General features: G+C 54.0%; 1 protein-coding gene across 2 annotated transcripts in view; it reads left to right on the forward strand.

Annotated features, from left to right (window-relative positions):
* The window catches only part of NEURL1 (neuralized E3 ubiquitin protein ligase 1), an 80,230-nt gene that overhangs the window by 44,247 nt on the left and 20,922 nt on the right, over positions 1-15,061 (forward strand). Inside the window, exon 1 of one of the 2 annotated variants that reach the window (XM_046652140.1) lies at positions 1,327-1,567. The exons of the other annotated variant lie outside the window; for it this stretch is intronic. Within the exon in view, the coding sequence (XP_046508096.1) occupies positions 1,534-1,567 (34 nt within the window). The 5' untranslated portion in view covers positions 1,327-1,533. Of the gene's footprint in view, positions 1-1,326; positions 1,568-15,061 lie in introns of those variants that run through there. 2 annotated transcript variants of the gene reach the window in all.

A 15,061-nucleotide genomic window follows, 5' to 3' on the forward strand; every position in this document is an offset into this window, starting at 1 on the left:
GCTGTCCTGTTTTCCTGGGAGAGGCCCCTGTCCTGCAGAGATCCTGTGATGGGTGATGGACTGTGCAATTGTCCCACGGACCCAGGCCTGAGTCCTGGCTCTGCCTCTGACCTGCTGGGTAACATCAGGCAAGTTCCTGAGCCTTTTGGAGCCTCCACCCTCTTTTCTGTAAAATGGACATAACAGTAGCCCCTGCCACCCAGAATATAAATCAGATAGTGCACGCAGTGCCTGGTGCACAGTGAGTGCTCAGTGCACGGGGGGCTGCTCTTCTGGTGATGCCCTGGGGCTCCCAGCATGCTTGCCCAGCGCTAGGGGGCCTGCCTTCCTGCCGCCCCTGCCTTCTCTGTCTGCACCTTCACTCAGCCCTGCATGTGGGGTGCCAGGTTCCACACTCAAGATTTCTCCAGAGACTGTGTGAGTTTGTGGGAGGGTGCGTGTGTTGAGTGTACATTGCAAAGTGTGTGCGTAACCATGTAAGTATGCGCCTGGTGGGCAGTACGTGGCTAAGTGGGTACAACGGTGAATGCTTGCGAGTGCTTATGAACCTGTGTTTGTGCACGTACGTGTGACAGGGTGTAGACAGGTGATGTGGTCTGCATACTTTGGCCTAGGTTCATATGTGTTTATGATTAAAGGGATGGTTTGGTGCGGGAATCAAAGCGTGGATTCCAGTGCCATACTGCCTGGGTTTGCATCCCAGCCCTGCTGCTTTCTAGGTCCATCGCTTCTCTCTGTTTCAGTTTTTTCATTTGTAAGATAATCATAATAATGGTTCCTATTGATAATAACAATAATACTGAACTCATCATTCAGCCCAGGAGGACCAAAGGAGTTAATACTCCTACAGCGCTCTCAGTAGAGCCTGGAGGAAGATAGAAGCAGTGTTCGCTGTTTGTTGTTAAGCTTCACCAGCCAGACTGTAAGCCTCTTGCGGGCAGGGACAAGGTCTGTTTTGCTCACCATGGTATCCTCATTGCCTTGCCCAGTGTCCGCATGTTGTAGGTGCGTGATGGCATGTAAAGGGCTGAAGGCGCGGGTGAATGGTGAGGTTGTGTGTGTGTGTGTGTGTGTCTGTGATGAGGGGTGTGATGGGGAATGTGCATATGTGCTTGTGTGTGTGTGTGTTCATGTGTCTGCTCCGGCTGGGGCATCTCCAGCGCTTTCTGGAGCTTGGCTATTTCAGGAAGCCTCTAGTCTCCTCCTCCTTATGTAAATAAACATGACAGATCCCATCGCCTGTACCAGCGCGGGGAGGTGGGGGAGGCTCCGGGAGTGGGTGGGAGCTGGGAGGCAGCAGTGAGCAGGGCCAGAGGGGTGTGCGTGTGTGCGTGTGTGGCCGGCCTCGCGGGCTGGCGGCCGTGTGCGGGAGGGAGTGCGTGGGGGCACGGGAGGGGTGGGCTCGGCCCTGCCATGCCGGCTGCCGGCCGCGGGGGAGGAGGGGGGGCAGGAGGAGGGGAGCTGGCGGCCAGGGCGGCTCCGTGACGAGGCCAGCCGGCTAAACGGAGGTGGCTGTACTGCCCGCTGCCCGTGATGGGGGGACAGATCACCCGGAGCACCCTCCACGGTAAGGCCCCAGCTGATGACTGGAGGGGGTCCGCCCATCCCCAGCCTGGGGACCACCTGGGGAGGCTGGGGCCAGGAGCACTGGGGCTGAGGGTATGGTCAGCCCCCTGCCTCTTCACTCCTTGGTGGGTTCCAGGACCATGGGAGGGGGCGCCTTTGGGTGGGGGAAAGCAGTGGGCCTGGGAAAAGCAGGAAAGGGGGCTTTCCCTGGCAGCTGGCGAGGTCAGGCAGCTGAGACTCCCCGCAAAGTCTCCTTGTCCTCTTACCTCCCCAGGGTGCTGACCAGCCCCTAAGTAGGATGTGAGGTCCGTACCCTCCTCTCCTAGAACTAAGGAAAATCACAGTTAGACAGCTGGGGCTGGGGGGGGACCTGTTTGTGAGTCCTGGAATGCAGGCCATGGAGGTCAGCGCTGTGTTCCATGATGGAGCCGTGGAGAGATGTGCGGGCACACATGTGTGTGCATGAGGATGTGTGCATGTCTGTGCTCATGAGTGTGCATTGGAGGTATCTGTGGGTGTGTACCTGTGCCAGTCTGTGCTTAAGCACGTGGGTAAGCAAGTGACAGCCCCCTACATTGCCTTACCTCTGTGGTTCTCAAAATATGCACTCTGCTGGGGAGGCCAGTGAACTTCTGACCCCTGGGGTTCACGTCCACAGACCAGACCGACAGGCAGGCAGGTGAAGGGGTGGAAGGGAGGAGCACCAGCTGGCTCCCTACTTGCAGTCTCCTGCATGCCCGACTCCTGTGCCCTCATCTGCCTGGCTTGAGCACTGTGGTCTTAGGAGTAACATGGATGATGTGACACCAGACCCACAAGGGGAAACCTTCCCAGGGACTTGCTTTGTCATCGCTGGGCCCCGGGAGCTGGGGTTCCTGTACAAACTGGCTGGCTCTAGAACAGTCTGGGCTGACCTTGCGGAGTCCCTGCCACACTCCCCTGTGGCCCCTCCTCCCCCCTCGGACGGGGTATTAGGAGATGGGGTAGCCTCCATCTGCTGGGTCCAGTGGGCACTGGCACTCTGGGAGAGGCCCAAGAAGGAAGGAAGGTGATGGCAGGAGTGAGTGGGAAGCTGTGGCCAGGACTGGTGACCAGGTGGCTTCCCCCTTCTAGGTGCTGGACTTTGAGAGAGTAATTTCTAATTAAAAAAGAAAAAGGCATGGAAGGAGACATGGGAAAAGCAAGTCATTGGCTCTCTTAAAAGGAAATGAATTTTGTCCTGGGCCTGGAGGGATAAGTGACAGATGGAAGGCCCTGAAGACACATAATCCGGAGCTGGCCAGGGGCAGTGCCAGTGGCCTGGGCCTTGGCCTGAGACTCGGGCTGGGCTGACCTGGGCCTGGCCCTGCCCGTCTGTGGGACGGGAGCTCCTCTCAGGGCTCATTGGCCCCAGCGGGGCCTGTTGGCAGAGGGTCTGGGCCAACTGGCATTTTCCACTGGAGTCAGACTTGGGCAAGCCTGTGGCCTGGGAAGGACTTAGAGGCCTTCAGAACAGGCTCAGGACGCAGCACACTGTCCCCCAGCTGTGTGGGAGCACAGACTTCAGAGGGGAGGGAGGACCCCGAGACCACCCGAGATGGTAGGTGGTCGTCAAAAGCTCATGCTCTGGAGTAGGTAGACGTGCGTTACAGCGAGTGTCTTCCTGAGCCTCGGTTTTCTCATCTGTCAGTGGGGCTAATAATAGTACCCTCCTCATAGGATTATTGTGAGGGTTACACAAGACAATGTGAGCAAGGACTTAACATGCGCAAAAGCAAAAGGGCTTAGAAAGGCATTCTGAGGCCAGGGTCATATTCCCTCCCTTCCCCCGTGGGACAGGAGGATAACTTGGGGTATGCTGGGAACTCTAGGAGTTGGGCGTCCAGGCTGGGTGGCCACTGGTGAGTGCTAATTAAAAGTCTCATCTGCCTTGATGCCCACCCGCTTGCCAGGACCACCCTACTCAGGCTGGGCCCTTGCTAAGCGGTCTGGCCCCGCCTCAGCCTACCATCAACATGAGCCGGAGATGGGGGTGGGGGTTGTGGAGAGGGGGTATTTCCCTGTACCCACAGAGCACCTTAGCCAGAACCCCTGGGTGCATGTCCTCATGTGTCCTCACCCATGTCCACACCTACGTGTGCCCACACCTGTGCACGGGCTGCCCTGGTGGCTCTGGTTTCACCTCCTCCTGGGCGGTGAGTTGGGGGAAGTGAGAGATGCAGGGGGGTTCCTCCTTCCCACGGGCACGCTCAGCCCACCGCCTGACTCCCTAAGACGTAGTTACATAGTTCTTGATGTTATTTTCACTGTGGGCTGGTTCAAGCTGAAGATTTTAGATGGCTTGGTGACGGTGAGAGGTGAAGGGAAAGTGACAGAGTAACCCGAGACTGTGTGTGTGTGGAGTTTATCTAGTGTGTTTGTGGACATGTTCTGGCTGTCTGTGTTTCTGGTGTCTACAGATTGTGTATTTGTGTTTGATGTGTATGTGTATCTATCTGTGTAATGTTCAGGGGATTTCGTGTTGTTGTGTCTGCGTTTCCATGTGTGAGCAGCCACGTTTGTGGTACTCTGCCTGTGACATGTCCTTGTTATTCTGCAGATGTCACTGTTTCTGCACGAGTTGTGTGTGTGTGTTTGAGAGTGTGTTTGTGTGTGTGTGAGTGTGTGTGTGTGTGTGGTAGGGCTGGTGGTGACGAGTCAGGCTCCTCTGGGACCAGCCTGGCAGGGGACCCATGGGAGAAATTAATTACCATTTGGAAAATGATTTCGGCAGTTACATGCTTGATCTCTTTCATCGGGCAGATTTCCAGAGCTGTTCCCAGTCTTGAGGGCAGGATGGGGGTGGGGAGAGCACGGAGGGAGGCAGCAGCAATACTGGGATGCCTCCCCTCCCCTTCCCTCCCCTGCCCTCCCCTTCCTTCTGCTTCCTCCTGTGCCTCCTTCACCACTCCCCCCAGGGAAGGATGGACCCGTTGCTGAGGGGTTGATGTGCCGATGACACACACAAATGCACCCAGATGTACATGGCCACATCTAGGTTGGTCTCTGGATGCTGGGGTGCAGGGGGCCGAGAGATTGGTTCCCACCATGTCCTTTCACAGAGGGGATGCTGTGGCCCAGAAAGGGAAATGTCCGGCTGAGGTCACATAGCTGGTGGCTCAGAGGGGAAGCCAGGTCTTGTTCCTTCCACAGCTGACCCCCCACTTCTCCTCCTTGGGTTCCTTAATTCTCAAACATACAGCACGGAAAGGGTATCAAGGGGCCTTCTGAGACCCGGGATTAGCTCAGAGGGAGCCGTCTGTCTCCTGGCAGCAGCTCTGGAGGCTTAGGCCGAGGTGAGCTCACCAGAGTGGGCAGGTACGTGTGTGAACATATGTGTGCACATGCACACACACCCCACTCATGCTGTGGGCTCTGGGAGGGTGTGGATCAGGTGGATCCATCTCCGTATTAACCCGTCTTAACCCAGCCCAGTGCCTGGCACACAATGGGCACTAGCAGACGCTTGGTCAGTGAGCGAGAGGGAATAGTGTGGGGTACAGGCCCTGGCTGCTGGACCACGTGACATTGGAGCTGCAGGTGGCGTGAGGGGGCAGGTGGGATGCGGCTGTCAGAGACGGCTTCAGATGTGCAGCCTGAGCTGGGCAATAAAGCCAGACGAGGCTGGAGAGGAAGGGTAAGGTGGGCCGTGTTCTTGGTGAGAGTTCGAATCCTGTTCCACTTTTACTGGCTGTGTGACTTTGGGTCAGTCCCTTCATCTGAGTCTGAGTCTCAGTGTCCACTTCTGAAGGTGGGGATGGTAAGATTTACGCTGAAGGGCTGTAGAAAGGATTAGGTGAACTAATGGGCAAAAAGGGCCACCCACCTGCTGCATAGTAAGCTCTCTGTTGGTGGATGTACCTCTGTGAAGGTTTCCACGGAGGCTCCTCCAGGCTGTGGGTGCTCACGAGTGCATACACACACACGTGCCTGGCTGTCTCTAAGGACCCAGATTGCATCTTCTGCCTCTTCCAGCCTTGGTAGGCCCCTGGGACAGAATATTCCCTGGGTGCTTGTGTTCGCCATTAGACATACCCACTGGCTGTGTGTGTACACGCACCTACACACGAGTGAGTGTGGATTTGTGTAAGGGGAACTAAGGGCGATGGTCTGCATGGTGTGTGGACTTATGTGACTGAGCCACGCTCCCCCTCATTCTCTCAGGCCTGGCAGGTTTGGGGGAGGCACTGGGAAGACAGGGACAGGGAGCGGAACCCGGAATAGTTAGCATCTGGAATCCCCTTCTGGTCCCCTCCCAGCAGTGAGGATGTTGGGAGGCACAGCTGCATGCACATCTGGCAGCTGGACATGTCAGAGACTGGGATGTCGCCGAGTGAATGAGCAGGAGGCTCAGGGTGAAGATGAACTTGGCTACGAAGGTGCGATGCTGCCCACTCCCTGCCACTCTCCTTCGCCTCCTCATTGTCATGAATTCCTTCAGTCTTCCAGGGAGCAGCAGGGCCTCTGGATGCCTAGCCTGGCGCCCTGGAGGAGACGATAGGGTGCTAATCATGCAGCAAAGGTGTACATACATGGGGGCTGCAGCGGTCATGGAGAAACTGACTAGGGTGGGGAGGAGGGTTCATGGAGGGGAGGCGGGGCTGAGTATGCTGGCCAGCTAGCTGGGGCTCCCTGAGGACGGCTGCACAGCGAGACAGATCTGAGTTCAGAGCCCAGTGCTGCCCCTTACCAGCTATGTGACCTTGGGCAAGTTATTACCTCTCACAGCCTCTGCTTCCTTATCAATAAAATGGGACTAATTGATACTGTATTGCTGCATAACATACCTATTGCTATATAACAAATTACCCCAAAAGTTAGTGGCTTAAAACAACGAACATTTGACTATCCCACAGTTTCTGTGGGTCAGGAATCTTGACACGGTTTAGGGAGGTGCCCCCAGCTTAATGTCTCTCGGGAGGCTGCAGTCAAGTTGTTGGCCGGGGCTGTGGTCTCCTCGGAAGGCTTGCCTGGAGAGGGGTCCATATCCCAGCTTACTCACATAGTTATGGGCAGTCCTTGGTCCCTTACCACTCGGCTTCCCCATGGGGCTACCTCACAACACGGCGGCCGGCTCCCCACGGAGGGAGAGACCCAAGGGAGGCGAGAGAGAGTAACTAAGATGGAGGTCAAAGGTTTTCTATAACCCGGTCTAGGGAGTGACATCCCATTACTTCAGCCGTGTTCACTGCGTTAGAAGCCAGTTGCTAGGTTCACTTCACACGGAAGGGGAGGGGATTATGAAAGCGATGACTGTCGGGAGGTGGATGTGGGATCACTGGGGCCATGTTAGAGGCTGCTTCCCATGCACACCTACCCTGCCGGGATTGGGAGGGTGAGATGAGCTTGTTTATGGATGGCATCAGGTGCAGTATCTGACACACAGGAAAGAATCAGCTCTCATGACCTTCCTTTTCTCCTTTTTCCTGTAGGCAAGTAGGGAGTTATTGAAGGTTCTTGAGCAGGCAGGGCTGTAGTCAGGCAAGTGTTGTGGGATCTTGGTGCTGAGCAGTAAGGGAAGCTGTCCCTTTAGTCTCTTTTTCTCTAATTTCTCCCCAGGATACCAGACAGGGCAAGGCACAAAGTGGGTGCTCCCTGGACATTTGCCAATTGATCCGGGGTCTGAAGAATTGAGTGGTGGCCATTCCTTCAGCTTTTACTGAGCACCTGCTGTTGCTCTGAGCTAGGCCCTGGGGAAACAGCAGTAAAAAAAGACAATAGTCTCTGCCCTCAGGAGGCTCACAGTGCCTCTGGGAGACAGACACCCATAACCCTGCAGACTTTCCTAGCTGGAAAGCAGTGTCCAGAAGACAGAAAATGATCTGAGTGACTCTTTTCTCAGTTCTCCCAAGGATGGCACATAACCAGACCCTTCTGGGTATAGAGAAGACAAGGCAGGGCGTTGCATACAGTGGATGCCCCAGGGCATTTGGGCTTAATTCTGTGGAGGAATCAGAGTTGAGAAAGGCTGCTTGGGTGCTGGATGCTCTGTTAGGGGCGGCTGGGGTCCCTGAAGGTCCATAGCAGGGCCCCTAATATGGTCTGGGGCCAGAGAGACTTCTGAGAGAAAGTGAGCTTTAAAATCAAGGTCCGAAGGATTGGTGAGAGAAAGGCAGGTAGGTAGGTGGGAAGGAGGAAGGAAAGGTTCCCAGGAGAGAAATGGGCTTGGGCCAAGCTTGGAGGCAAGAGCCAGGTGAGGGGGGTGGGCCCCATTAAGAAACCCGGAGATGTTCACATCTGCCCAGTTTTACAATCATCTCTCACCCAAGCCCCCTCCCCATCTGCTCTCCCACCCTTCCAGCTCACTCCCAAAGTCTTCTGCCCAGTGAGAGCCCTATTCAATGAATGCTTATAAGCTAGTCCAAATCAGGGCCACCTGGCAATCTGGGATTAGGGCGTTTGGGATAAGATAAAGAAGTGGCCGGCCTCCCACTGGGCTGAAATGAGCTGATCATTTCCTATGGCAGTGGCGGTTGCTTTTATAAGAAAAAATAAGACCTTATGTTGGGATCAGGTGTTAAAGTTTGCAGAATTCTTTCACATCTGTGAACTCATTGGGTCCTCACAACAACCTGGAGAAGTGGGCAGGGCAGCTATGATGACTCTGTTTTATGGAGAAAGCAAGCAGGGTTCAGAGAGGTGAAGCGACTTGCCCCAAGTCACACAACAAATCTGTGGCATGGCCAGGGTTTGAGGCCAGGGCCTCCTGCCTCCAGTGCCCATGCTCTTTGCCCCGTCCCATTGTCCAGAAAGGGAGACAAGCCTCCCTCATAGGGGATGCAAAGGATCATGCCAGCACTGGTATTCAGGGCCGTGGGTTCAGAAGGAGGTGATCTTGAACACAGTGGGATTCAGCTGGGCCTTGACACATGGGTGGGATTTGGAGAGGCGCAGGTGGGGCAGGGCAAGAAGATACGTGGGGCAGGGGCAACAGCTTGAGCAAAGGGGTGGAGAGTACAGATGGATGTCAATAGCAATAATTATTAGTAGTATTGTTATATAATTATTAATAACTATTAACTATCAATATAATTATTAACAACTATTATATGTAACAATTCTTCTTCTTCTGGCAACCACTTACTGAGTTAGTTTTACATGCCTCATCTCATTTAATCCTCACAAGAGTCCCATGAAGAAGGTCTGTGTGACCCTATTTTACGGATGAGAACACTGAGCCTCCTGGAGGTCTCACAGTTCGTGACGGAGCTGTGGGTTTGGAGGCAGCGGGCTGGGTTCAGATCTGGGCTCTTTCCTCTGGCTGGGTGACCTTGGCGAGGACCTGTCTCATCGTGGCATTGGGGGCATAATGAAGACACTGTCTGTTAAGCCACACAGAGGTTGGTCATTGTCATTAGTGTTGGTCTCTCCCTGTCTCTCCTGGGCAGCCCAGCTGAGCCCTGCCCGGGCATCTGGGGCTCTGCCAGCATGGTTCTGGGGCAGTGGGGAGCTCACTCAAGAGGCTACATTGTGCCCGGGCCTCTCTCACTGGGATCCCATCAAGAGGCAGGAATGCGGTCCAGAGCTGGCTGAGGGTCACGGGAGGGCTGGGCAGGCTTGTGTCTGGCAGCTCATAAATGCCCAGGAGGAATGGGCTGTGGGGGAGTTTCCATTTTGTCAGCAGCAGCCTCCCCTGAGTGAGGTGCCCCCACTGTGGCTCCCGAGAAGCTCGTAAAACTGTCACTAAGTGGGGCGGGGGCTCCCTAGGAGCTCTGCGGTGAGCCAGATGGGGCTCCACCCAGGAGCGTTGGCCACTGGGGGAGCAGTTGTGCAGTGCGCAGGCCCAGCATCTTGAGGCCCTTTGATGTGGCCACTCCCTCAGCTGGGACTGGCCAGCACCTCCTCCACACAGTCTTTTCCCACTATGCCTGCCATCTTGGACTCATGGGGAAAATGAGCTCTAGTATTAGATGCTGAGTAGGGTAAAGGACTCTGGACATGGCATTGGAAGATCAGGGTTCAGGTTCCAGCCCTACCACTTAATTACTGTGTGACCTCAGCAAGTTGGTTAACCAGTTTGAATCGCAACTCATCTATAGAATGGGGACCTTAAGGGGTCATGGTGTACATCAAAGTGCAGTAAGGGAACCCTTTTGGATGGTATGGGGAAGAAGCCCTGCCCCCAGCTGCCCTCTGGCACTTTGTATCAGAGTCGTACTCAGGATTAATTCATTGTGCCTTTCTCCTTCCTCCTCCTAGACAGTAATGTCAGCTGAGATGGAAGAGGGAGACAGCAGAAACAGGGACAGCAGGGGGTGGGGCGGTGGTGCTCACCCAGGTCCGGGCTGCCATGTTGGACACTCTGAGGGCATCATTCCTATTGTAGTCCTTGAAAATGGCACCCCCGGAGGTGTGCAGCACAGAAGCCTATGTGGCTATACAGGGTGGTCCTGGCCTTTGTTCCAGAAGTGATGAGGCGGGGCCTAGGAACATGGCAACAGGAGGCCAGGAGCGGGCAGGGCCCAGGGATATTTATTTCTGAGGTGGGATTGGCAGGTTGGGTGTGGAATGCTCCAAGACTCCACTGGGGCCTGGGGGGCACGGTGGGGCTGGTGGGTTACTGTCAGGACTTCAGCTGGGGCCTGCTAAGTGGCAAGTGACGGTGTCCGTGGGCAGGAGATGCTCGGCGAGCCAGAGAGGGTTTTCAAGTCATCCCTACAAAGGTGGCTTGGTGGGTGTTGAGCACGCAGCATGCTTGAGATACAGAGATGGGGCTGAGGACAGTGCCCAGGCAGCCCCTGCATCCAGGGCTGTCCTCACAGCCTCGGAGACCTCACTGTGGGCCCGGGGAGGCAGCATGCGACCTTGCAGGCCCCGGGATCCATGAAGGTGCTTCGCAGCTCCCAGAGTGCTCTCCTCATACCCAGAGCGGGCAGGGAACAGCACCCCTGCCTCACAGGTGTGGAAGGAACTTAAGGCTGAGAGCGGCAGGCAGACCAAGCCTTGGGGTCTCCTGTAAGGTGGTCCAAACACTGCGGTGGGGTGATGGGGGCCGTGGTGGTCAGGATTCCAGCCTGCCTCTCCTCCATCTTAAGGAAGGTCTGGTTTGTAATTGTTGTTGCTTTTGACATATAATTTATAGACAATAAAATTCATCCTTTTTAAGTATATAATTTAGTGACTTTTGACAAATGCCTAAGTTGTGTAACTACTACCACAATTAAGATATAGAACATTTCTGTCACCATAGAAACGTCCTTTGTGCTGCTGCATAGTCACCTCTCTTCCTGTCCCCAAACTCCGATACCCACTGATCTTTCTACCTCTATCATTTTGCTTTTTCCAGAATGTTGTACAGATGGAGTCAGACCGCATGTGGCCTTTCGAGTCTGGTCTCTTTCACTTAGCCTGCTTTTGAGGTTCCTTCTCGTTGTATCACAGCTCCGTTCATTTTTATTGCTGAGTAGTATTCATTGTGGCGATGTACCACGTTTTCTTTGTCTATTCACCCGCTGAAGGACATTCGAGGCGTTTCCAGTTTTTGGTTATTATGAATAAAGCTGCCGTACCTTTGTGTCCAGGTCATTGTGTGGGTGTGTTTTCATTTCTCTTGGGTCACTGCCCACGAGTGTGACTGCTGAGTTGCATGGTAGCTGTTTAACTTTATAAGAAACTGCCAAGCCATTTCCCACATTGGCTGCACCGTGCTGCATCCTATCAGCCATGTCTCAGGGCAGTGCATGAAAACGTGGTGTGCAGCCAGACCTGATGACCTAGGGGTTAAAGTTCGGCGCTCCCACCACTTCAGCAGCCCAGGTTCCTTTCCTGGTCGTGGAACCACTCCCCCCATCTGTCAGTAGCCATGCTGTGGTGGCGGCTCACATAGAAGAACTAGAAGGACTTACAACTGGGATATACAACCAGGCACTGGGGCTCTGGGGAAAGGAAAAAAAAAAGAGAGGAAGATTGGCAACAGATGTTAGCTCAGGGCCAGTCCTTCCCTGCCCAAACCAACCAACCCATGGTGTGTATTTCTGTGTTTTGGTGGCATCCACACAGGTGTGATGACAGCAGCATACTAGAATGCCACGTCTCCCCCAGCATGCTCCAAGAGATGCCTTGACGTGGTACATGGATGAACATTTTTTCCATATTTTACAGTTTTGACCATATTTTAATGTGTATTTAAAAAAAATGCATCCAGCACACCAAACCTGTACTTTCTTGGCTGTTAATGCTTAATGGTTAAAACACAGGCCCTACAGTCAGATTGCCTGGGTTTGGCTCCTAGAGCCCCTTCCTGTGGCTGTGTGACCTTGGGCAAGCCCCTCAGTCTCTCTGAGGCTCAGATTCATCATCAGTAAAATGGGCTGGGAATGTCCCTCCCTCCCTCCTAAGTTTGCTGTGAGGGTGAGACCAGTAAGTGTGTGTAGAACTTCCAGTGCAGAGCCTGGCCCGTGTTAGCTCTTGATGAATGGCCGCCATTGTTATTAGGTGTACGGCCTGTGTGTGCTGGGCGTGTGTTTATGTGTACTGTTTTGTGCATCCGTGTGTACGTGAATACATACCTGTGCACACAGTTCATATGTAAATGTGGGCTTCCTGGTCTAAGGGAGAGTCTCTCTCCCACCATGTCTCCTAGCGTCTGGGTTACCTTCATGTGCTCACAGGTGTATGTGTATGCCTTTTTGAGGCCACACATCCGGGTGCACATCGTGCCCCCAGGGAACAGGGTTCCCACATCCCCTGTTCTCCATCGGTCCTGCTGGCAGCCAGCGTGGTTGGGCCTGTGCTGCCCTTGCCCACCCAACACCCTCCCTGTGGAAGGGAGGCCCTGGGGAATGGTGCTTCCAGGGCCTGGCTCTTTGGTCCCTCAGCGTCTCCACCATATTTGCCCAGAGCCAGTGTTTTCTGGACCTTTACCCGGGGCCCTAGGACCCTGGCCGGGATGGATGGGAAGAAGAGGAAGCTTTTTTGAAGGAAGCTGAGGCCCTGCAGTTGGTCCTTGGGTTCTGAGTGGAGGCTGGGGAGGCCTCTCCTAGAAGAGGCTCTAAGCAGCTGCTGGGCACAGCACGCTTAAAATACTGCTTTATTGAGGGATAGTTGACATACACCAAACCACACATGTTTAAAGTGTGTAACTGGATGGCTTTTGTCATTTGTGTACACCCATGAAACCATCACCACCGTCAAGATAGGAAACACATCCATCACCCCAAATGCTCCCTTGTGCTCCTTAGTAATTCCTCCCTCCCTCCTGCCACCGTCCTCAGGTGACTGCCAATCTCTCGTTATCACTGTAGCTTAGTGTGCATTTCCTAGAATTGATATAGTGGGACAGTGTGGAGGGAGAGGAAGGCTTTGAAAGGAAGGGAGGCCCTGCAGTTACTCCATGGATCATGTATATTTTATTTAAAGCTGCCTTCTTTCACTCTGCATACTTATTTTGACATTTATCCATGTTGCTGCTCATATCAGTAGTTCTTGTCTTTTTCACTGCTGAGTAGTATTCCATTGTATAGCTGTACCCTGTTATCCATTCACCCAGCAGGTATTTTTTTCCTTTATGCTTTCATTTCTACATATGTACACATCCCTAAACAATGTGTAATGTTACCTTTCACCAGCAGGTATTTTTTTAAAACCAAGAGTCAAGCTGTGTCATAGGCTGGCCTGAGCCCCAAGGGCACCTCTTCCACGCAGGGCACCTGTAGCCAGTGCCACACTCTGTGCTTCACCCCAACTATTCCCTTCCCTGGAATGACCTCCCCTGCTCTGCTCTATCCAGGGGCCACTCAGCCTCTTCCAGGTAGCCTTCCCAGACTATTTGGGCCTCCTCAGAGCAATTTCAACCTTCGCTGCTTGGCGGTTCTCAAAGCCTTGAGCACTGTTAGCAATTCCAGTCTTTTCTCCTTAGTGAGAGCAAGGCGAGTTCCTCCTTGTGTCCCCAGCCCCCCCAACCTCCCTCCTCATGGGCGCCGCATACAGGAAGCTGCTCCAGGGAGGCCTGGAGGCTGACGCACAGGGTGTCTGGCTGGCCCTGGACTGCGGACACTGGTGTCTGGGGCCCTCTGGGAAAGAGGAAGCGAAGATGCAAAATGATGCAAACCAATGCAAATACAGCCTGGACTGAAGTCTGGGCTTTCTAGCCTCTGGGGTCCCTCCCTCACTCTCTCCCCTCTCCCTGTCTTCCTCTCCTTCCTGGAAACCCCTCCTCCCCTTTAGGGAGTGGAGGGCCTCTGGGTACACCCATGCTAACCAAGCTTTCTGTGTTATTAAATTTCTGCCTCTCAGGGGCCAAAGTTTGATCCCAGAAGGCCTCTGTCACATTCTGTGGCTTTCCACTGCCCCGCCTCCATCTTCCCCATCCTCCATGTCCCTCTTTCCTTAAGACGATGGCATGGGCGGGGGCTGCCCTTCCTGATGGGTGGCATAGGGTCTTGGGGAAGAAATGAACACCTCCCCTCCCTTGCCCTCAACCACCAAGGCTGCACGTTAATGCTGCCAGTGCTGCTGATAGATGTCTTAGAGCCACAGGGTGGAGACCGTCCATTGTGCCAGAGAGGGGAAGTGACTTCCCCAAGCTCACACAGCCAGCTAGTGACAGACACAAGCCACCCAACACCTCATCCCATATTCTTTCCTCTTTCTGCCCTGTCTCCTGGATGCCAGCTTCATGTTTGTAAAGCGCCTTCTCCTGGACCAAGCCCTGTGCTGTACTCTGTCCTGTTTTGGGGTGCAGTAGGGCTGTCTGTGGAAGAAAGCTGTATCCCTCCCTGGTCAGGTGCTCTTGAGGCAGATCTGAGGTCCGTTAGGAAACTCGGTGAAGAGGCCCACCTGTGTCTGAGGTGTTGCAGGCACGAGAGGGGAAAGCAAGAAGGCAACCTAGGTAGGAAGACATGGGTGTGGTCCTGGGTCTGTCGCTGCAGAGGCGGTCCCTCCACACTTCCTGGTCTTCATGGCAGCCCCACAGTCATGTGTTCACTGCACTCCAGCCTTGTCAGCCCCGCTCCAGTGCCTTCTCCCCCTTCTCCAGGAGGCCTTCCTGAGAAGTGACCTGCCTGTACGTCCTTTTGGCACTTACCACCGTCGGCCATTTGTATTGCAATTTCTGTCCATGTCTTATCTCCCTTCCCGGACTGTTGGCTTCTTGAGGACAGGATACATGTATATTTCATGCCTATGTCTCCAGTGCCGAGGAAAGGGGTTGGTATTCAGCAGATATGTAATGAATATTTGTTGAATAAAATAAGTGATGGTGGTAGTGAGTGACAGAGAATGGTGGTGGGCGTTTGTAGTAAACAGTGATTTATCACAATGATAGATGGTGGAAGATAGATGGTGGTAAATACTAGTGAGGAACAGTAGATGGTAGTTGGTGGTGGTCAGGCAGAGAGGTTATGGGTGAAGGACAATGGTAGGTAGTGGTGGCGGGAGGTGAGAGTCAAGGACAGTGGTAGATGGTGGTGGTGGGAGGTGATGGGTGAATGATGAGGGTAGATGTGGTGATAGGAGGGGACGGTGGAAGATGATGGTA

This window comes from Equus quagga, chromosome 2 (genome assembly GCF_021613505.1).
Source record: "Equus quagga isolate Etosha38 chromosome 2, UCLA_HA_Equagga_1.0, whole genome shotgun sequence".
Taxonomy (NCBI): domain Eukaryota; kingdom Metazoa; phylum Chordata; class Mammalia; order Perissodactyla; family Equidae; genus Equus; species Equus quagga.